Here is a 21,786-nt window from a genome sequence, read left to right as displayed (position 1 = left end):
CCCTATATATGCCTTCCTGAGACTTGAGATCTGTTGAAGGAGCCCTTCTCTGGGTCCCACCAATGTGTGACATTATGGTGGGACGTGGGAGAGGGCTTTCTCTGTTGTGGCACCACACTTGTGGAATGCCCCTCCCCTTGGAGGCCTGACTGGCGCCGACACTGGCTTCATTTTGGTGCCAAGTTAAAACTTGGCTTTTTATCAGAGTCCTCGAGGGCTAGATCCTCCATGGTTACACATAGTTTTAATTGTTTTACTGCTTTAAAAAAATTTCTACTGGTTTTAATTTGTTAACGATTTAATACATTTTTAACTGTAAATTATTCATGTTTATAGTGTTCTGATTTTATCTGTACGCCACCCTGAGATCCCAGTGATAATTGGGCAGGATACAAATGTCTTAATAAATAAAAAATAAATATTGTGTCATGTGAACTGGTCCAATACATATCCCAGCCATCAAGAAAGATTCAGTTGATTTCTGTTCGCTAAGGATAAGACTCCAAACCACTGTTAGAAATCCCTGTCCAGTATTATAAAACTAGTATCTAAGCAACACCTCTTTGATTTCACTAGGAACTAAAACTGATGAGAAATTTAAATCAGTGAATTTTTTGTTGTATGCATCCTAGCTGACTCCTTTAAAATCCTTCATAGATAAATATTTATGGCTTAGCAGAGAAAGTCTATGATCAAACATGACAGATGTTAATATGGCTTGTCTATAGTAGCTGTGTGACTGGAATTAGCTAAGCACTATCAGTCCTTTGAACACTTGCACAGCATACAATAGGTTATAGAGAGCAGTAAGGTTAAATGTGTCATGGCATGTCCTGTGAAAAAGGTAAGCAATTTTAATTGTTTATAGCCAATCATTTTGTATAAAACTATATGCAATTACTATATACTCTTAAACAGAGTGTAATTTGTATACCTGAAAAATATTTGTGCATTACAAGAATGCACTAGAAAATTGTGTAGTGAATTATTTCTGAAAAATAATATTTTCTCTTTAATTCTTTCCCTTCCCCCCCACCCCATTTTTAGTTGATGCAGATGAGATCAAACGATTGGGGAAGAGGTTTAAAAAGCTTGATTTAGATAACTCTGGCTCTTTGAGTGTGGAAGAGTTCATGTCTTTGCCTGAGTTGCAACAGAATCCACTGGTACAACGAGTAATAGATATATTTGATACAGATGGAAATGGTGAGGTAGACTTCAAAGGTAAGAAGTAGTTTTCTCTGATTAGATTAATATTTCTTAACAACTGAAAATAGTGAATTCTTGCCTGGACTCTCTAATTAGAAAGATTTCTCTGGAAGTGGGCTGTTTGGGTTGTATCCAGTGTATTCCTAGTTGGAGTGGATTCATTGAAATGAATTACTTGTTAGATCAACGTTGGATACAGCCCTTTAGTTTGTTCTTTTTTATCTACAGTTATAACATTAGTTATCCTTCATTGAAGTAATACATCCTCATCATGTGTGATAATTTAGCATCCTGCTTAAGAAATGGTTTATACAAAGAGCTAGAAAAGAGACGGAATGCTTATTAAGTTAGCTTACTACACTGTTAGAAAACTGAAATATATGCAAGTGATGAGAAATTTCAGTTATATGTAGCTTCAATTTTATGTAAAATATGTGTACTTCTTTGTGTTACTTTATAATATTTATATTACTACTCAGAATATTTATACTACTACTCAGTTGCTTGATGAAAGACCTGCCATTTTCCAAGTGCATAGATTTATGACAGAAAATCATATTTTCTCCAACGTTATGGGGAACTCACCAATAAAAAACAATGGTAGTATTATATAAGATTATTTCACTTATAACATATGACTAGAGTTGCAGTCCTATACTTACCTAGTAGTAAGTCGCATTGAACTCAGTGGAGCATGCTTCTGAGCAGGCATGTAAAGGAGTGAACTGTTAGAAGTTGGACTTGATATAAGGGTATGAATTACCAGTAACCATTTGAAAATTATTTTTGGCTTTAAATTGTTTAGGCTTGTTTAAAAATATTGAGCAAATGTTCAGCACTTCTCAGTCTCATTTGTTTCAATGGGAGTAATTCAAAGTATGTTCTTCACTTTTTAATAGGACTTTACGGTACTTTACTTAGACGAGATCGTGCCCTAATTTTGTAAATTTATTCCTTGAAAGAACCTTAGCTCGAACTGGAGAGAGGCTGATCCTAGTATGCACAATTGGTAACTTGGACCTAAATCCTTAGGATCCAACATTTTGTGGCTGTGGTTATCTCTACTGGGCATTGCTTGTCACTGCAGGGATAGACACATAAAATTCTGAATATACTTATTGGAATAGTGCAGTTTCATGTACGTGAATAACTGAATAGTAGTTCCCAGACAAATAATTTTATTCAAACAAGGAAAGGGGAACCAACAACCTACCAAGTAGTTTATAGAAAGTTTTAAATGACATACCATCAACAGAAGAACCAAATAAAACCCATCAGTCAAACTAAAATACCCTGGTTATTTTATTTTTTTAAAGTCTTAACTTGGCATTAGGAAAGCTTCCCTGTGGAATGAGTTCAAGATGTAGCGGTGCTACAACAAAAAAAGGCCCTATCATGATCATCCCTCACTTCAGATACTGCTGGGATTGCAGAAGGAAAGAACCTAATAGTCAGGTTAGGTGTCTTTGAGGCATCCTGGTCCCAAATGATTTAGAGTTTTGAAAATTAAAAGCAACACCTTGAAATGTGCCTGGAAATGTACCAGGAGCCAGTACAACCATTTCAAGGCTAGCACAATGTGTTCTATATGCTCTGTTCCAGTTAACCTAGCTGTCATATTCTGTACTAATGGTAGTCCCCAGGTTATCTTCAAAGGCAGCTGCATGTACAGTGTATTATAATAGTCCAAACAGGACATTCCCAGACCATGAATGACTGTAGTCAGATCATTACTGTTTAGGAGAGGCTGCAGATGGCACACTAGCCTAAACCAATGGAAGATCCTTTGTGCCACTGTGGCCACTTGGACGTCTAAACTGCATCCCCAAGCTGTGAACTTGATCCTTAAGATGGAATGCAGTCCCATCTAGAACAGGCCATACTTTATGTCCAAAATCCAAAGGAAAGTATTTTCCTCTTACTGCTACTGAGCTTTAGTTTATTGATTCTCATCTCAGTCCATTACTAAATCCAAATATAACTAGTAGAGGACAAGTAGAGTTCAGGAAAAAATCCCCCCCCCTCCTGCAGTTATAGAGGTGTGATAATCATGGATGGTGACATCCATGATAGTTGAAATAAGAGCTATAAGAGTAGCATATCGGAACATAGGTTCTTCTTCATGGTCTCTGTGCATCACACATATGGGCTCTGCGCCTGTGTGGAGCCACAAGATCTTCCAGCTCAACCCAGGAAACATTTTGGGAGGCTCTGGGAACTGCTGGGAAGAGGATGGGGTGGGAAAGTCAGCTTCCATCTGCATCCTTCTGAGTTCCGGTATCTGGATCCAGTACTATACCATTTAATCTTAAATAAAAGATGGAATTTTCATGAGTCTTGTGAAGCCAACAGAACCTTGGCAAAGTGCCTGACATCACAGGGTGGCACACAAACATATTACTTAAGCGGTCAGTCTACATTCAGCATTTAAGACTTGCTTCTGGAGAATGCTAGACATACATTACTGAATTCACAGGGAGATAATTTAACCGATTGTGTTTTGGGATATGTGAAATATTTTATAAATGCTCTTCTTGCCTATGTTCTGTAGAATTTATAGAAGGAGTCTCCCAATTCAGTGTCAAGGGCGACAAGGAACAGAAGTTGAGGTGTAAGTATTTTATGTTTCTGGCTTTTAAATAAAATATTTGTAGTTGGGAAGTTTTATTTTTCTGTCCACCCACCCCAAATGAAATTGTACTTGAGATCTGTTCTATGATCGCAACAGCTATGATCTTAAAAATAACTTGAACCCAGGTATCTTCAATTATGTGAGGAATGGAAGGTTGCCATATGTAATCTCTCATACTGTCTTGAGGTAAAGTATATGGCTTTTGCAGCAGTAGTTGCTATGTTTATGGCTGAGAATGACTTCAGGAGTATTTTAGATTTGAAGGACATCTATAAGGAAATCCAACTCTTGTTTGTGTTTTTTACATGATGAAATACTGTGCTCACAGGGTATCAAGTATTTTACCAAGAAATACAGCACAAAATACTTTTTATCTCTTTTATGCAATAAATTGGTCTTAGAGCAGGCCTAGAAAAGGATCACTATGTTGTTGGGTTGGTTTTAGTCCTGGAATGTTGGTTGGCTATGTGAAAAATAGACATTATGTTATAGTGTTCAGTTCGAAATAATAAGTGGAACATACGTCCAGCTAAATGGGGATTAGGACTTCACCCTTAATTTTATTAACGTTGTCTGGGAACATACCACTTATTTGTGAAGTCAAGCCAGCTTAGTATAAACTTTGGGCATTTAAGGATAATTTATCTTATAGAAGTACAAATGAGATGTTTAATTGCACCACAGACTTGCAGTAAAATGATTTTACTAATATTTCTCATCTCTCCAAACAAAATAATACAAAAGGATGCCAGTCTTCAGTCTTTGGAACTTCACTAAGTGATAAATGTAACTGTGCTGCAATTATTGAAATAAGTATACCTACCTATTGGCTCAGCTGCTGACATACTGACTGGATTTGGACAGTGCAATAGTCAACCGTTGACTATTGTGTTGTCTGTCAAGCCTTTTCCATGCCATGGTTGGTTATTTTCCCAAAATAACCAGTGGCAATAACCAACGGTATTGTGTCATGGGTTGGGTTCCGTTGAATATTTCACTTGTCTACAGAGTCATGAGGCAAGAGCAGTAGGAACCCCTGCCGTTCTTGCCCAGCGGTGCTCTGTAGGCATGTTATCCATCCCGGGAAGCACTTGGGGAACTGCCAATTGTGCCGTCCCTGGGTGGGGCGCTGCGATCAGCAGCTCCCTATGTGCTTCCCGAGATTGGCACATGCCATCCCTTGGTGGGGCACCATGATTGGCAGCGCTCACGTATTCCCAAGGACATGCATGTTCCTTTAGTCCACCCATTTGGATATCTGGCTGAGGGGATGGAAGGGGCTCTCCTGCCACTCTCTCCTACACGAGAGAGCTGCAGGAGAGCTCCTTCCATCCCTTTGTCAAACCACAAGAGATATCCTTCTGTCAATATGGCGGCAGCATCCTTGCGCCTCCCCATCCCCATGTTTTTTGGTGAATGAAACGGAGTGGACAAGGACACTCCCTTGTCAGGAGAGCATCCTACTCTGCCCCTCCCTCATTCACCGTTTGTGGATCTGGGGACAGCGCGGTGCGCCATCCCAAGATCCACAAATGAATAGTAGGATGTGGTGGAGGACGCTCTCCTGACAGGAGAGCGTCCTCCACTGCCCCACCCTTGTTCGCCACTTGTGGATCTTGGGGTGGCGTGCCTTCATTCACAAAATGGTGGCGAATGAGGTTGGGGGAGGCTGGCGTCTTCTGTTGCTCTCAAGTGGCAGGAGATGTTTCTGCCACCACCTGCGCCTTCTCCACAAAGAACGTTCTTTGTGGAAAAGGGGTGGGCGGTGGCAAAAGCGTTGTGGTACCCCACGCAGGGATGACACGTCCCATGCGAATCCCCCGTCATGCTTGTTCACCCCACCCACTGACAGGTACTGACAGGGGTGGGGGGAACTGGCACAAAGGGGGATTCTCATGGAACCAGCGCCACCATTCGGTAGGGAGGGCGGAGAGGGAGTGGGGCCGGGCAATACTCAACCCTGTGTTAATAGTCAGCTCCACGGATGTCTATTATCATGTCGTCTTGGGAGTACCCCCTAAATAGTCATCTGTGGTGTTGACTATTAACACATGATGGACTATTGTGTTGTCTGAACGTGGCCAAAGAATGTTTATTAACATTCAACTGCTCAGAACTTACTAAATCATCAGCCCTCTCAGTCTTAGGACAGTTAGTAAGAAAGTGAGCAGAAAAGATTTGAGGCAGTGCTGTTGTAATGTCAGTAAATTGTATGGACTGGACAAGAAGACATTACAAATAGAATATGTATCTCAACATAATTCATATTTGCTATTGAGCTTTCCTTAATTTTTCTTGCAGTTGCGTTTCGCATTTATGACATGGACAAAGATGGATATATCTCGAATGGGGAGCTGTTTCAGGTTCTGAAGATGATGGTTGGGAACAATCTCAAAGATACTCAGTTGCAGCAGATTGTAGACAAAACCATAATAAATGCAGATAAAGATGGTGATGGAAGAATATCCTTTGAGGAATTCTGTGCTGTAAGTGTATTTTTTAGCAAAGTGTTTATATATACACACATTTTTTCCCTTTATTTTTTTCTCTTTGAACTCAGTGTTCAGTTATTTCCCATCAAATAACCTGTTTAGCTTACCTTGCTAATTAGTTTTTGCTCGTTCTTTCAACTTTTCCTTTGCCGTTTGTCAAGTTCTTTACAGGATAACTTGCTTACTTTAATTCTTGTCCATTGTTTTGACTCGCCTGATGTTTCCACTGCCTCCTGGCAGTTCTCTACACCCTCCTCATGCACCCATAATTATCCTTTTGCCACTACTGTGGCTTTCCAAGTATTCTACTGTGTCTACTTTGCAGTGACCATAGGATTAAAACTATTCCAAAAACCCTACAAACAAATTTGAAAGTGCAATTTGAGATGACGAGGTGGGCTCTAAGAAAGGCTGCAATCCATTCTTCCTGTTGTTTTGACTGGATTCTAGGTCAATTACGTCACTTCGTCCAGATGTCTTGCTCTATCCTTGACTGATGACTCCATTTATGGAGTTTGATGTTTGTTGAGGCAAGAGTCTACTTCTCTAAACAACAATATAAACAATTTAAAAATGATGTTCTGACTCAGGGATGGGAAGCTGCTTTTGAGATGAGGGTTGTTGTCATCCCAGCACCCACTTTCCCTGGAGCATTGGGGTTTCACCAAAGGGCTGTTGGATGTGCTGGCTGGCGGGAGCTTGTTGCACCAGCGCAGCACTTTTGGGGGGATGGCATGGGTGGGGGGGGGGGCACAGGGGGGCTGCACAAATGGCCCCTGCTCTAACTGATGCTCTACGGTCAGTTTAACTCTCATAATATTCTTAAATCAACATTTCAGGTTGTAGGAGGCTTAGATATCCACAAAAAAATGGTGGTAGATGTGTGACTCTTTAGGACACCACCCAACACTTTTGCTTTCTTCTCCATCTCTGAAGATCTGCTCAAGACGTCCAGCAACGCTCTCTGTGTATTTAAATGGAAGTATTTTTCTCTGTGAAGCCACATTTTCCAACATGAGCCTCATGAAGCCAACTAAGTGTTATTGAACTTTTATTCTCTCAATAACTCAAGTGTAGCACTTTAAAGTCTGAAGGACAGCAAGATGGAAAGAGCATATCAGTGTGGTGGAGAAAGGGAAGGGGGTTGGCTTTTTAATTTATTTTTCTCATCTTTTATAACAAGAAAATATCTATCTATATATATATGTGTGTATTTATATATAGATATATATGTAGCTTTCTATATGTAGTAGCTAGGTGGGCTTTAATTTAATATACTTGATTCAGAAACAAAACTAGAGTACAAGTGCCAAGCAGAACATTAACAGTTCGATATATGGATATACATCTTTACTTTTATGTCACACTGTTTTATATATATATAGTAGAAGAATGTAAAGTTTTAAATGGTTGTTAGGTCAACTTTCCTTTTTCCTGTGACTATTTCAGATATTTATATATTGACTGGCTGAGATAGCATTGCTTCCTGTTAATTTACCTTAATAACCTTTTTGTAAGACAGGAAACTTAAGTTTGTTTATATACCTGTTGATATATTACCAGGCACTGCATCTTTGCTTGATAGCTTTCAATAGAATTCTATGTAATAGTATGACAAAATGTAATTTAATGTTAATGCCAAGAACTAGTCCTTGCGTGCAAATAGGATTTACAAGATGCTTATGGCCATTTCATCCTTTCACTTACTTAAATGGATGTGATTGCACATAATATACCCCAGTAAATATCAGCTGTGTTCTATTAAATACAGATAAAACAGTTGAAAACATTTACATTTTGTTCTCAGCACTTAGCTTAAGAATTTAGGTTTAACAGATAATTGTGTAGGATTCGCTTTGCACAGTGAGACTATAAAACCTCTCTTGCCATTAAGTTATGTTCCAACCGTATAGTTTTCCCTTGTGCGTTTAGTTGCATAGAAAAACTGGTAATATTTTATATATGTGTATATAGGATTATTACAGGGGAAACATTAACCTATGCCATAGGGAAGGAGGAAAGCTTCACATTATCTAAATTTATACCTCTTGTTTTTCTCCAGTTCTTCACTTGGAGAATTTTTTTTCTAGATTTGTCCATATCATGACTTGTAATGGATAGTAACTTGATACGTGTGATATAAAAGTAGCGAGCCATGTTATACAACTTTATATCATCCCTTTCCTTTTCTGCAGTGGTACTATTGGCTAGAAGAAAATACATTAGATTATTAGGATAGTACACCCTTTCCTGTATAGCAGTTTTTCTATTTAAAAAGGTTTTATAATCAGCAATGGAAAGGGCAGGTTATACGAACTATAAATCAGTTGCCTGCCTGCCATAGCTGTTCCTTCAACTGAGTGCTGCACATCATGGGCTCTGTCTGTGAGAGAGAAATCCAGGTGCTTGGTGTCCTTGCATGACATGAAGTTTTGCATGTAGATCGATTTGAAATGTTCCTCTTGTTTACATGATTTGCATAATTTTTAATAAAGATAATGTTGCCAAACTTTGGTAAATGTTAAAACAGAGAATCTCCACTACATGTAACTTTCTTCCTCTGGATCAGTACGTGGCTTATAATCCCAGCCAGTGGTTGTATCTGTTCCAGTGTCAACTGCCATGTGCTCTGCTTCAAGGGGGAACTAGTCTTTTGTGAATTTTTTGTACATAAGTATTTGTTACAAACATTTTAGCAAATGCTTTCTATTTCTTAATTGCTTGTGCATATCCTGGCTGGCGTTATAGAAAATAGTGCTAACATTTCTTTCTTATTGGGGATGAGCTTTTTTTTTTAGTTTGTGTGTGGAAAATGGGTTATCTTGAATGTTTAGATTTTCTTCTGCATGCTACATCATACAATGTTGGAACTATAGGAACCTTCATAATGTATGAATAAAAAATAAAATATTTGAACTTTACCATAGTATTGTGTTTATGTTTCTATAGAACAGGCAAGTAACTTCAAAACTAAATCATTTTTTCTGTTTTTTTAGTTAAAATATGGTTGATTCTAGTTTACGTATACTGTACAGCAGTATTTCACTATTTTTCTCCATGATAACTACATCAAACAATTTCACATTCATAGGGATAACTATTTCTGAAACAAGTAGGAAGGTGGCATGGACAGATGTTATCAACTTTACATTTCAGTTTGCTGATATTGGGGCCAAATAAATCTTAAAATCATTGGCATTTGGTCTGCATTTTTTAACCAAACAGGCCTAATTTGCATTGCCCAGACTACTATGTGGATCGTAGCACAGTGATCCTTTGGACTACAAGCTTCTCCAAATTTTTCGTGGCTCAAAAATTGCATTAAAATGTGTATATTCAGGAAGGTTTCATATAAAAATAAACATTTTTTGTGAATTTCAAAAAAATAAATCAGTTGCAAACTGATACAGAAATTAGATGGAACAAATACTTGCAAAACTAGCATGGGCTGGTTTATTTATCTCTAATTTGGACTTTTAATGCTGTTTCTTTAATCTCATGCATGTGTGTTTCTCATGTGTTGTATCACATTGGAGTCCCCCCTACCTCTTGAATGGGCTTTTAGAGAACATGAGGTGCTGCAGCTAGGGACCAATGCAATCCACACCTGGGAAAGCATTGTCTCCATACCAATTGTACAAGTACACAGGGGCAATATTTGCAGTCTGATTCCCACTATTGTCATAGGCACTTACGTACCTTAAATATGGTATTGGGAATTAACAGGCATTAAAGTGAGTATTCACTGTATTGCCATCTGGCTTGAGTCTATTCAGAGTTTACTTGGTATTACCAATTTTTGAAAGGGAAGAGGGATTTCCCTAATCAACAATAAAAAGGGTATATAGATAGAGAAGTTATCATAGTTGTCGGTCCATCCATCATAGCTCCAAGACAGTGAAACCTTGAAATGTCTACTGAAGGGACCTGAGGGGTGTATACCACAGGGTGGTTTTTTAAATACTTACATTTAAAAAAGCTTACATGTCCATGTGCTGGAAGCCTGCAGTAGTGCTCCAGCCACTAATGACAGATGTCCCTAACCAGCACATAGCTTTGTAGCCCATAGTTTGAAGCCAGGGGAGGGGCAGTTACAGGGGCGCACCATGGGAGGGGCCATACCTAGGGATGCTGAGAGCTTCACTCTGACAGCTGTGGACGTTTGCTTGTAGCCTAAAGTAAGGGCTATTCCCATCTGTGTGAAGCCAGGGTCAACTGACCTGTTCCAGCCAGTACAGTTCTTCCTACCACCAGCTCAAAACTTACGGCAGGTTTTTAGCTAAATTATGTCCTTTAAAAGTGTGGAATTGTACAACTCAGTTTCCAACTTGAGAAACTTTAAGGCCATATTTTTCTTCTCTACCCGCCCCCCCCTTCCCCAAATCCAAAATTTTGCTTAAGAGCTGAAAAGTTCTGGAGGACTTAAAAGCCTGCTTATTTTGTAACATTTTGTTCCTAGATGTTAAGATTCCCCCCGTCCTACCAGACAAAAGCCTTCTAATAAAAACCACAGGGGCTGCCCTGGAATTCTGCAGTTGCTGCCAACACAGTATCATAACCAGGCCTCCCAATTTCCTCTTCATCTTAGGTCTTCCCTGACCTATATTCTTTTAAACTGACACTGGCTTGTTCCGTGACACAGAATGAAGAAAATCCTTTTGGTGCTTCTGCATTCCTCAGCTTTTTTCCTGAAGAAGCTACACAGCAAGAGGAAAAAAGCACCGATGGGTTTGTTTTCTCATCAGCTCAAGAAACATTCTCACAAAAACCATATTAGATATGTGAAGTTAACTAGCTCCTGCCTCTCTCTGACCCCACCCGCATCCAGGCTTCCCAGCTGTGTCTTATCTACTACCTTTCAATGGCGATGTGTAGTGTTGTTTGTGCAGGAGAGTTTAACACTTCAGTGTTTAGAAAGCCCAAGTGCTGTAAACAGTCTCATTTGAGGGACACTCATATGGGAAGGGAATTTCCAAGTCAACAGGCACACTTGGGATAACATAGCATTGATCCTATTACTACTCAGCACACTGACAGGATACAGTACTCTCATGGTCAGGTCACTGCACAGACTGATAACCCTGCTCTACCAGCTAATCAAAGTATGGATTCAATTTGAACATGGAAGCATTAGGCAGGTTAGCTAGAGTAAAACCCAGCGAGCCACCTTTTATTATACAGACTTCACTTAAATATGTTTAACAATTTGATAGTATGCCTGATTTTGAACACCGCTTCAGCAGCTCTTCTCTACTGCCGTGATGGATATGGGAATTACTGTGTTTGTTCTTGTGATTCCACTTCTGTGTATGGGTCATTTCTTGTGTAGAAAACCCTACAGTGCTGAATCAGCGTCCTTGGTCTTAAAACCTTTCTGCTGCTCTACTGGCGACGGCTCTAATATTGCCATACACCTTTGATGGAGGACTTCCTGTAGAAGAAAACATGTTAGTACTACTGATAGTGAGTTCAGTAAAAGGTCATTGATCAGGACTACTGATTATCTTACTAGACTTAGTCTTGAGCTGTAACAGGAGCTTGCCCCAAAAGCCAAGGCAGTCAGGGCTCGAGATTGTTCTACTACATAGCAAAGCAACACATTCTAACTTTTGAGTGCAACTTAGCCAACGTACCACACTTACGCAATCGAATGCAACTGTCTATTGCTGCATCGTTCCATCTTGCTACTAAAAGTAAAAATTGAGTACCTCACTTTTGCTCTGCATCTGTTATTGAAAAAATAATCTCAAATGGAAGACAATACTACTTCAACTAGTTCCCTAAATCCAGAATATCAAAGAAAATTACTTCAGCAACACTTCAGTAATGTTTTGAATTATACAGACTGTAGTTTAGGATACATTCAGGTCTCACATCCTCTAAATGGGTGAAGAATGTATGGCCCTCTAGATGTTGATGGACTGCAATTCCCAGGAGCCCTAAACAGCATAGCCAAGTTGCAGTCCAACATCTGGAGAGCCACATGTTCCCCACCACTGCGCTAGAATGAAAGCGAGTGCTTAACGATGCATCTTTCTGTAGCAAGTAACGTGCAAAACTTGTGAGCCTATTTTTCTTCTACTGTATTGGCAATGATGTATGCCTACTTGTTCTACCTTTCCTAATCCTAATTTTTTTAATACTGAAAATGCTCATTCCTCATTCACTGCTCTGGAATCTGTTTAGATGTGGAACAGACTAAATAAAAAGGCCATCAAATAAAGTTATGTCTCAACCTCCACTGGAAGAAGCAAAGTTAGTTACAGCCATGACACAAGACAGGGTGCTTTAAACTCTTAATGCCATTTTGTTAAATAAGTCTTACCTAAGATGAGATTGCAAACTGCTGTTCGTGCCATTTTAATATTCTGGAAAGAACCTAAAATATGAACTTTCCTGTAATAAAAAAAAGTTTTTACCCATGACATTTATGGTATTTAAGGACATTTGAAAGCATTCACCATTTACTGACCCCAACAATCTTGTTCAGCGCTTTCCATTCAACCAGCACCTGACTGAATGCTAACATAAGAAGAGATTTTAGCCACTAATTAAATGATCACCCCTTTACATACCCTAAGAATCAGAAGTGGACACCCTGCCATCCTCATCTACTTCATTTCAGATCCACTTTGCAGCACTGCAAGGTAACACCTGCACCATCTGCCAGAGCACATTGGATAGCTCAAGTATCCACCTTAATTGAGGCTAATCCATTCTTTACTTATCTCTTCATTTAGTACTGTATAATGCAGTACCATCTCACCGTTAACTAGAATACAACTGCCTGCCTTCCAACCAACCAACCTGTAATTAATTGGGAATAATTTCTACAAGACAACATTTACAGGTAATGGAAAGCACTCAACAACACAGTATACCTACAGGCTTGCTCTGCTGCCCAAAAACGATGCATGCACAAATATATCAACTTGCATATTCTCTTAAGCTACGAGGTATCCTGCAATAATCTCAATATTTCTATTGATCCAGCGAGGTGACAAGCATTCTAGTCACAAAATAAAATGGGCCAAGATGCACTGAAAGGCAACATTCAATCCTTGTTGGTCTATCAAACTATTTCTTACATAATGTTCTGGGGCTTTTGAACAGACTAGAGACGTAAAGGCCTGGAAAAAAACTGGACAAGTTTGGGTGGGTGGGGAAGCATCATTTTTTTTTTTTTTTTAAGGAATGCGTTTTCAGTTCCCCAACATGTGAGCAGAGTCAACATTGTGCATTCCTGACACTAAATGTGCATTCTTGACCATGTGCTTTGCTCTACAGAGTCTCGCGTTTCTGACGCTGAAGCAGTCATTTAATGTAGCTCTATTCACACAATAATTACAAATCTGAGTTTACTTTTAAAAGTTTTAAAATATAATGATAATTTAATGAGTAAACTAAGTTATACTGACATAATTAGGAACAGAAAGGCTGCTTTATGTGTCTAAAGCAGTCCACCCCAACCTGGTGCCCTCCAGTTGTTTTGAACTACTGTGTCCAGCATTCCCGATGATTGACTATGCTGTCTGAGGCTGATGGGAGCTGGAATGAAAGCTATCTGGAAGGTTCCAAGTTAGCAACAGCTGTCTTAAACCAAAAAAGCGATGCCTAAAAATTAAATGTTGCTTATTTTTCAGTTTTTTCAAAATTTCAGTTTTTTTCCTTAAAAACTCTCAGGAAAAAACTGTGTCCGTCTGTCCCAACCCTCCAACCCTCCAACCCCCCAACCCTCAAAAATACTGGAAATTTTATATTTCTAGGACAGATAATTTAAAAACCATTGTGCAAGTGCTTCCACATAGATATATTTTATGGGGAATCAATATAACTTCCAGAGTTATATCTGTCTAGGATTCACAAATTTAAGACCTTGTTCAAATTCATCCAGAAGGTACTGCAGTCACCACATATGTGGAGTTCCAAACCCCCTTTTAAAAAAATGTGCATCAAAACCTACACAAAAGTACTTTAAAAGCAGGTCTGTATTAAAAGCATACCAAGATTTGCTCAAAACTGACAGTAAAAGAAAAAGGATGTATGTTATACTTACGAGTCTGCAAGGACTATTCGCGTCCTTGTTACATTTTCAATAGTGAATTTTGTTTTTCCACCTTTCCCTGCAATTCTTCCTATTGCTCGAGAAAGGTGATCTCCTTTTAAAGGCTTAACTAAAGAAAAAAGACAGTTTTACTGCATCATAGATATTTTCATCTTAAACCTAAATATGTTTATTCTGATGGTCAATGAACCTGATGCTGTACAGTTGCTAAAGCTGAATAGGTGTGAATGTAGTTGGACAGAGAGCTTTGACTAGTGGGCGGAATAGAAATGCAATAAATAAAATAAATAAAGTAGTAGGTTACTGACAGCCAAGTAGGAATGAGATAATATTTTAAAGTGTTTATTCCAAAATGAATCATCAACAGTCATTGGGACTTATCAGAAAGTAAGAATATCTAGGCTTGTGGTCTCAAGGCAGATGTAAATATTCATAGAAAAAGTCCTCCTGGGAGATGGGACTATACCACTTTACTACCTGCAGAAAGCTAGGCCAGCATCAGACTTCTCCCTTATATACTAACTTTCCGTAGGGAGGGGAAAGTTTCAAATATATATTCCCCTAAACGCTTTTTGAAGCACCGAAGCCTGAGAAGACTCTACTATGCTATGTGCTTTCTCTGACGGTCAATGAACCTGATTGAATTGTTTCAATCAAACTGATGGAGCAAAGCAGTAGTTTATCCACTGAAATAATACCTACAGCTTAGTTGGATGAGCTGTACTTGTGAGGCCAGCATTAGGATTCCCACTCATATGATTGAATGACTGCTACAAATAAAATAGTGGGAGGGGGATGCATATAAAGGACCAAGAGAGATATTAGCATTCTCTCGAAAGGCTTTTTCTCTGAGTTGTAGCAAGAGTGGCAATAGTCCTAGCACCCAAGTTTAGCGATGACAAAGAATAGTCATGTTTGGTAACATAACAGAACATAAATGTAGTAGTGTTTCAACTTCTCTGGATTGCTTTAAGGACTGTCAAAGTAGCTCAACAAAAAGGGGAAAACCTGACACTGTTGGAATAGTCTCCCTGCGGACCATCTGCAACTCCAGTTTGTGCAGTTTCCTTGGGACAGTTTGAGGCCTTATTCGGATTTAATGTGTGTTCCAAAACCCAGAAAGACAAGTCAGAATTTTAAATATTTTTTTATCAGCTGTTGTTAACAGAAAATAGGGTGGGGGGAGTATTAAGATGCCTTTCCTTCTAACAATGAGCAGTATTTTGTTTATTAATAATGGGCTGATTCAGAAGACAACTTAAAACTATGGCTTTAACCATGGTGGTTAAGCCAGAAAGCCAGGCCATATTCAGAAGACACCTTAAACCATGGCTTTATCCATGGTGAATAAGGTTTTTTGCTTTTTTCACCGTGGTTAAAGCCATGGTTTAAGGTGTCTTCTGAACACAGCCTGGTTTTCTGGCTTAACCATCATGGTTAAAGTCATGGTTTAAGGCGTCTTCTGAACAGGGTCTTATATGTCCCCAGAGTATCTGAAAAATGTGCCTATACTTAAGTTTGGGTGTTCAGATACCCTAATGATAAAATACTCACCATCTGTTACTTCAAATGATTCTAGGAAAAGGTCATCTAATCTGATGAGAGCAAGTGCATCCTAGAAGACAATGACGGCACTTACAAGTTAGCATATCAAACAAAAATACATTTTGAAATCCTATGGCTTTTAAAGTTAAGTGAAGTTAGCATGAAACTCAGTTAGGGAATAGTAATGAACATTAATATATTCCATTGGTCAATGTTAGCTCTGTACAGCACTGCTTTAAAAACCTGGACATCTACTTTGCCTGGCCATATTCCGCTTTTGACTGGAATGACCGCCAAAGAAATAAAAAGAACTCTTTTATACAACCCATGTTTAGTTCTTTACAGACCAAGTAGAATATTTTTAGCGAAGAGTCAAGAAACACTCCACATTTAACAAAGGATACAGAAATTCTACATGAAAGTCTACTATGAAAATCTCAGTGTATTCATGGCTATAACATCAAAGCAGGAGTCAAATTTTGCACTTGGATTACAAACGTCTAAATTATATACCCAGTTTTCCAGAAGTCAAGGTAAACCCGTTCCCTCTGCACAGAGACAAGTGAATTTCTTGGATGCCTCAATTTCACATTTTAATAAAGTTGTTCAAAACGAAATAAACGCTCACCTCAACTTGAAATCCAAGTATAAAAGCTTTCACAAAATCAGCTGCTTTTGTCAAAGCACTTATGTCTTTCGTTTCTTTACAAGTCTAGAAAACAAAGTAAGTGTTGAGATCAGGGGAGTAAAACCATGGAAGAGTCACCCCAAATACTGACAGCCTGCATGATCAGGCGTTTATCTACCCCACTTCGACATCCTTGCTCTGCTTAGTTCTAAACACTTGCCTCTGATTCCATTAGCTGTTCATTTCCTTCCTTCTACATAAGCATATTCTGACAACTGCTAATGGTTGAATTACACCCAATGTTTTATTTATTCCTAAATCTGTATTATGTTTACCCTTACACATACACTCTGCACACTCATGTTGCCCAGATCTAAACGGCAATGTAATTTCAGACCCTTTCATTCAAGACTGAGGTTTAACTTTCCAAAGCAAACAAGTGTGATCTAAACTGCTATATCTTTGGGATCCTAACAACTCCACAGCAGTGAGATTTCTGGAACCAACAAGTTTCCAGAGCAGCATTTATAGGGCTTATCTATTGACAATGGCCATTCAAGCCACTAAACAGCATACTGGGTTGGTGATCAGTAGGTTCTCCTCTTTTACAGAGGAGTAGAGATTGTGAAATGGGAGGGGAACATTCCTGGAGTGCAGCTTGCATTCATCCCATGCCAAAGGTATCAGTTTGTAACTACTACATCCCTCTCTGCTACCATCTAATATTCCAAACGTGTTCTGGATGGCAAATTAAGGACAGAATTTGCCATCTAACTTTCAAGCAGAATGACTCAGAATTAGTACAATTGGATGGAGGGGGTATGTGCTTATTTAAGTAGTCAGATGTTCAGAGTTTTCCTATTGCCTATCACCATGGAAGGTGTACCCAGGAATTTGGATGACCAGTTGGATACTGGACTTGCGCCCATTGAGGCTTGTTAAGGCTAGCTGGCAAACTTAGTTCCTAAGCTGGATGGGACTGTTCATCACTGAAGGAGAGCAAGGAGAGGGATATATTGACTTCAGCTGTAATTCGCTTCTGGGCCCAGCTCAAAGTACTGTTTTTGATTTATAAAGCTTGACATGGCTTGGGACCTCCTCTTTTCCCAAATGTGTGACAGAATTTCTCTTCCCATATGTACCTGCCTGTGACTTAATGCCATCCGCGGAATCTCTTCTTCCAAGTATAATTTTTGTGAACTGCCCAAATAGCTTCGGCTATTGTGCAGTATAGAAACGAAATGAATAAATAGGAAACAAATCCCCTTTTTCTGATACACAGAGGGTGGCAACAAGAGAACGGGTTTGTTTTGTGGTGGTCCTCTGGCTATAGAACGTGCTCCCTAGGAAAACTCATCTGGCACTTACACTGCTATCTTTGGGGCATCAGGCTAAGGCTTTTATGTTCTGTCAAGCATTTGAAGTATTGTAATATTTTCAGTATTTAAGAACTACTTCAGTCACTGCGATGTGTTTTAACTCTTGTACCTGATGGCAGTTTTAGTTCTGGAATTTAAAAAGAGCCTCAGCTATTGGGCTGTATAGAAATGTCATAAATATATAAATCTGTATCATACTTCAAGCTGTTATTATACATTGTTTATGAGTTCACAGATTGTGATTTTACTGTAATATTATTTTACTATTGTTTGATTTTATATTAAACTGTGCTTAGAAAAATAATTTTATGAGGATTTTAACAAATATCAAATAAATAATAAATAAAACCAACCCAGGAACAATATTCACCCACTGCAAATGCAGAAACAGGATTTGCTGACCTTTCAAACACAAAATAAGAACGTAAGAAGAGTCACGCTGGATCAGACCAAAGGTCCATCTAGTCCAGCATTCTGTTCACACCGTGGCCGATGGGAAAACCACAAGCAAAGCAAGACATGAGTGTAACAGCACCCTTCCACCCATGATCCAGCAACTGGTATATATAGACATGCTGCCTCAGATACTGAAGGTAGCACATTGTTCAATCCCCTTTTAAAGCCATCCGAATTGGTGGCCATCACTACAGCTTGTGGAAATGAATTCCATTGTATAATTATGCACCGTGTGAAGAAGTACTTCATTTTCTCTGTCCAGAAGCTCCCACCAATCAGCTTAATGGGATGTCCCCAGGTTCTAGTATTATGGGAGAGGAGAAAAATGTCTCCCTATCTACATTTAACACACCATGCATATGTTTGTACACCACTATCAAATCTCTCCTTAGCCTCCATTTTTCCAAGCTAAACAATCCCAGCTGTTGTAACCTTCCCTCATTGGGGAGCTGATCCAGCTCCTTGATCATTTTAGTTGCACTTTTCCCAGCTCAAGAATATCCTTTTTCAGATGCACAGACCAGAACCGTACATTTTAAACTGTGGCTTCATGTATAGTTATATAAGGGGAGTATAATCTTGGCAGTTTTATTTTCATTTCTTTTCCTAATTACCCCTAACATGGAATATGCCTTTTTTACAGAAGCCTCACAGTGGGTCGACGTTTTCATCAAGCACACAACCCCAAGATCTCTTTCTTGGTCAGTCACTGCTAGCTCAGATCCCATCAGCTTATACATGAAGTTGAGATTTTTTGCCTCAATATGTATCACTTTACATTTGCTGACATTGAACTCTATTTGCCATTTTGAAGCCCATTTTACTAGCTTGGCAAGATCCTTTTTGCAATTCCTCGCAATCCCTTTTTGTTTTAAACATCTTAAATAACTTTGTGCCATCAGCAAACATGGCCACTTCACTGCTCACTCCCGATTCCAGATCATTTATGAACAAGTTGAAAAGCATACAGATACCTGTGGAGATTTGTATAAATCTTATAACTCACCTTTATCTCTACATTCCTTGTTTTTAAATTAAATCTAACTTGAAGCTGCAAGTGTTCTACAATTGGAGTAAAAATTTTCATCCAGTTCTCTTTCAAAGGTGTGTATCTGTTTGCTGGCACTGGAATTTTCCTCATTTCATCTTTTCCACCCTTGATGAGACAAACAAGACAAATTCCTTTGCATTAGAGACAAAATTGCTTGACAGGTAAAGTTATTCTAAGAATTAAATGAAGTGCTTTTCTTTAATGATTTATATTCAGAAAACCATGGTAGGCATAAATGCTTATGGCAGACAAAAGTCCAAGTTTCTCTAATTTTATTTATTTTAATTATTTATTTATTACATTTCTATACCACCCAATAGCTGGAGCTCTAAAGAAATACTTTTTTAAGTCAGAGAGGATTTTTCCCCACAGAAATGACAGCCATGTTTGTACAGTAGTGATTTAAAATACGATACTTGGTTCACACAATTATATTTAGGAAAATCACCCTAGATCAATACGATCGGGATCAGTAATAATTTCTTCATAATGAGTAAGCAGATACTCAAATTTAGAGTAAAGGTGGTAAATGCTACCAGTCCCCCATTTCCAACCCACGTTCAAGTTTGATGAATACTTATCCATTAATTGTTGAATTCTTCACAATGGGCATTTAAACCAGGATTCGTTCCCCAATGGGATGAACGTGGGGGACAGGGTCTAGCAAGGTACATCTAACTGAAGATAACACTGTGCTTAGAAACCACTGTGTAAGACAGCTTGGGCATGGCAGGGTTGGCACAAGAATGAAGAATTGCAATGACAGCCATCACAGCTCCTCGACTACTATTCTGTTGCTATACATGCATTTAGGAACATAAGAAGTGCCCTGAGGCTGGATCAGACCAAGGGTCCATCTAGTCCAGCACTGTTCACACAGTAGCCAACCAGCTGTTGACCAGGGACCCACCAGCAGGACACGGTGCAACAGCACTCTCCCACCCAGGGCCGGTGCAAGACTATTTTGCGCCCTGGGCAGTTGAGCTGCTTTCACCTACCCCCACCCCAGCGTACCTAGGCACAGGGTGCCATCTTGCCTGCCCAGCCGAAGTGAAGCCAGGACTCTGGGGGGGGTGGGCGGCTTCGGAACGGCATGCCCAGCTGGAAGCCGCTCTGAGAGAGCGACTTCTGGGGACGCTGTTCGAAAGCCGCCGCCCCACCCCAGCGTTCTGGCTTCGCTTCAGCTGGGCGCCCACCCAACAGAAGCGAAGCCAGGACGCTGGAGTGGGGGGATGGGCGTGGCTTCACTTCGGCTGGGTGGGTGCCCAGCTAAAGCGAAGCCACGACGCTGGGGCAGGCGGGCGGCTTTCGCTGTGGGAGAGCGGCTGACGGGTGCGGCACCCCCCTTACCTTGGCGCTCTAGGCGGCTGCCTGAGTGGCCTCTATGGTAGCACCGGCCCTGCTTGCACCCATGTTCCCCAGCAACTGGCGCACACAGGCTTAGTGCCTCGAATACTGGAGATAGCAGACAACCATCAGGGCTAGTAGGCCTTGATAGCCTTCGCCTCCAGGAATTTATCCAACCCCCTTTTCAAGCCATCCAGATTGGTGGCCATCACTACATCTTGTGGTAGTGAGTTCCATAATTTAACTCTGCGCTGTGTGAAGAAGCCCTTCCTTTTATTTGTCCTGAGTCTCCCAGCAATCAGCTTCATGGGATGTTGACCCCACTGGGTGCTAGAATTTTGAGGGAGGGAGAAAAACCTCTCCCTGCCCACATTCTCCACGCCATGCCTAATTTTGTACCCCTCTACCATGTCTCCCCCTTAGCCTCCTCCCCCACCCCCATGCTTACGTCCACACTTTACCACGTTCTCACATTCGCCACGTCCACACTTTAAAACACAACGCGTGTAGCCCACAAGCAGTGAAGAGCCGGAGCAGGCGGAAGTGAGCAGTGTCACCCGCCGGCTGGTACTTCCAGGGTCAGGCCCTTCGTGCCGGACTCTACCCACCCACCCGCCCACCCCCGATGAATAGGCAGCGGCACCAGAAACTCCCTCACCCCAAGGGCCTCGCCGCGAAGAGGTGGGAAATCGGGCCGCTTCCTCGGCGCCCCGCTCGTCTCCATGCCAACGCCCCGCCGCTTCCGCTTCCGGACGCTGATGAAGCCTTCGCCGGCGCCGCAGTCCGCTTCCATCACAGCGGGGGGCGGCGGTCGCCTTTCCGCGCCGGCACCGTCCATGCTGCCTCCCTCCGCACCGAGCCCTCTCAGCTCCATGCGCCGACAGGAAAAGGCGTCCCCTCCGCTTGACGTCACTTCCACCGACCGCTCTAGGGTTGCGGCTGGGCGCTCTCCTCTCCTCTCCCCCACTAAGGAAACGTTCTT

At 40.4% G+C, this 21,786-nt stretch overlaps 2 protein-coding genes across 2 annotated transcripts in view; one reads left to right on the top strand and one right to left on the bottom strand.

Annotated features, from left to right (window-relative positions):
* Positions 1 to 9,254, top strand: part of PPP3R1 (protein phosphatase 3 regulatory subunit B, alpha) — a 52,288-nt gene extending 43,034 nt beyond the window's left edge. The window contains exons 3-6 of the mRNA XM_063116004.1: positions 1,048 to 1,224; positions 3,761 to 3,820; positions 6,143 to 6,327; positions 7,173 to 9,254. Coding sequence (XP_062972074.1) covers positions 1,048 to 1,224; positions 3,761 to 3,820; positions 6,143 to 6,327; positions 7,173 to 7,220 — 470 coding nt within the window. The 3' untranslated portion in view covers positions 7,221 to 9,254. The remainder of the gene's footprint in view (positions 1 to 1,047; positions 1,225 to 3,760; positions 3,821 to 6,142; positions 6,328 to 7,172) is intronic.
* A 2,218-nt stretch (positions 9,255 to 11,472) lies between these two features.
* PNO1 (partner of NOB1 homolog) lies at positions 11,473 to 21,671 on the bottom strand. Its single transcript, XM_063116003.1, has 7 exons — positions 21,463 to 21,671; positions 19,413 to 19,562; positions 16,572 to 16,655; positions 15,953 to 16,013; positions 14,390 to 14,507; positions 12,659 to 12,729; positions 11,473 to 11,764 (listed from the first exon to the last, which is right to left on the bottom strand). Exons 1-7 carry the CDS (start codon positions 21,640 to 21,642, stop codon positions 11,697 to 11,699), a joined length of 732 nt encoding a protein of 243 aa, XP_062972073.1. The 5' UTR covers positions 21,643 to 21,671; the 3' UTR covers positions 11,473 to 11,696.
* Between the last annotated feature and the right edge of the window lie 115 nt (positions 21,672 to 21,786).

The sequence above is a fragment of the Elgaria multicarinata genome, chromosome 2, assembly GCF_023053635.1.
Source record: "Elgaria multicarinata webbii isolate HBS135686 ecotype San Diego chromosome 2, rElgMul1.1.pri, whole genome shotgun sequence".
Taxonomy (NCBI): Eukaryota; Metazoa; Chordata; class Lepidosauria; order Squamata; family Anguidae; genus Elgaria; species Elgaria multicarinata.
Note: the sequence above shows the minus strand (reverse complement) of the source record. Positions and strands in the feature narration are given on the sequence as shown.

Excerpts from the sequence above, each read along its gene's own strand:
- PNO1 (XM_063116003.1), bottom strand. The coding sequence starts at position 21,642 with ATGGACGGTGCCGGCGCGGAAAGGCGACCGCCGCCCCCCGCTGTGATG. Across the intron at positions 14,508-15,952 it reads ATCATTTGAAGTAACAGATG|TTAAGCCTTTAAAAGGAGAT; the intron begins GTGAGTATTTTA and ends TTTTTTCTTTAG. Across the intron at positions 11,765-12,658 it reads AGTTTGCAATCTCATCTTAG|GAAGTCCTCCATCAAAGGTG; the intron begins GTAAGACTTATT and ends TTTCTTCTACAG.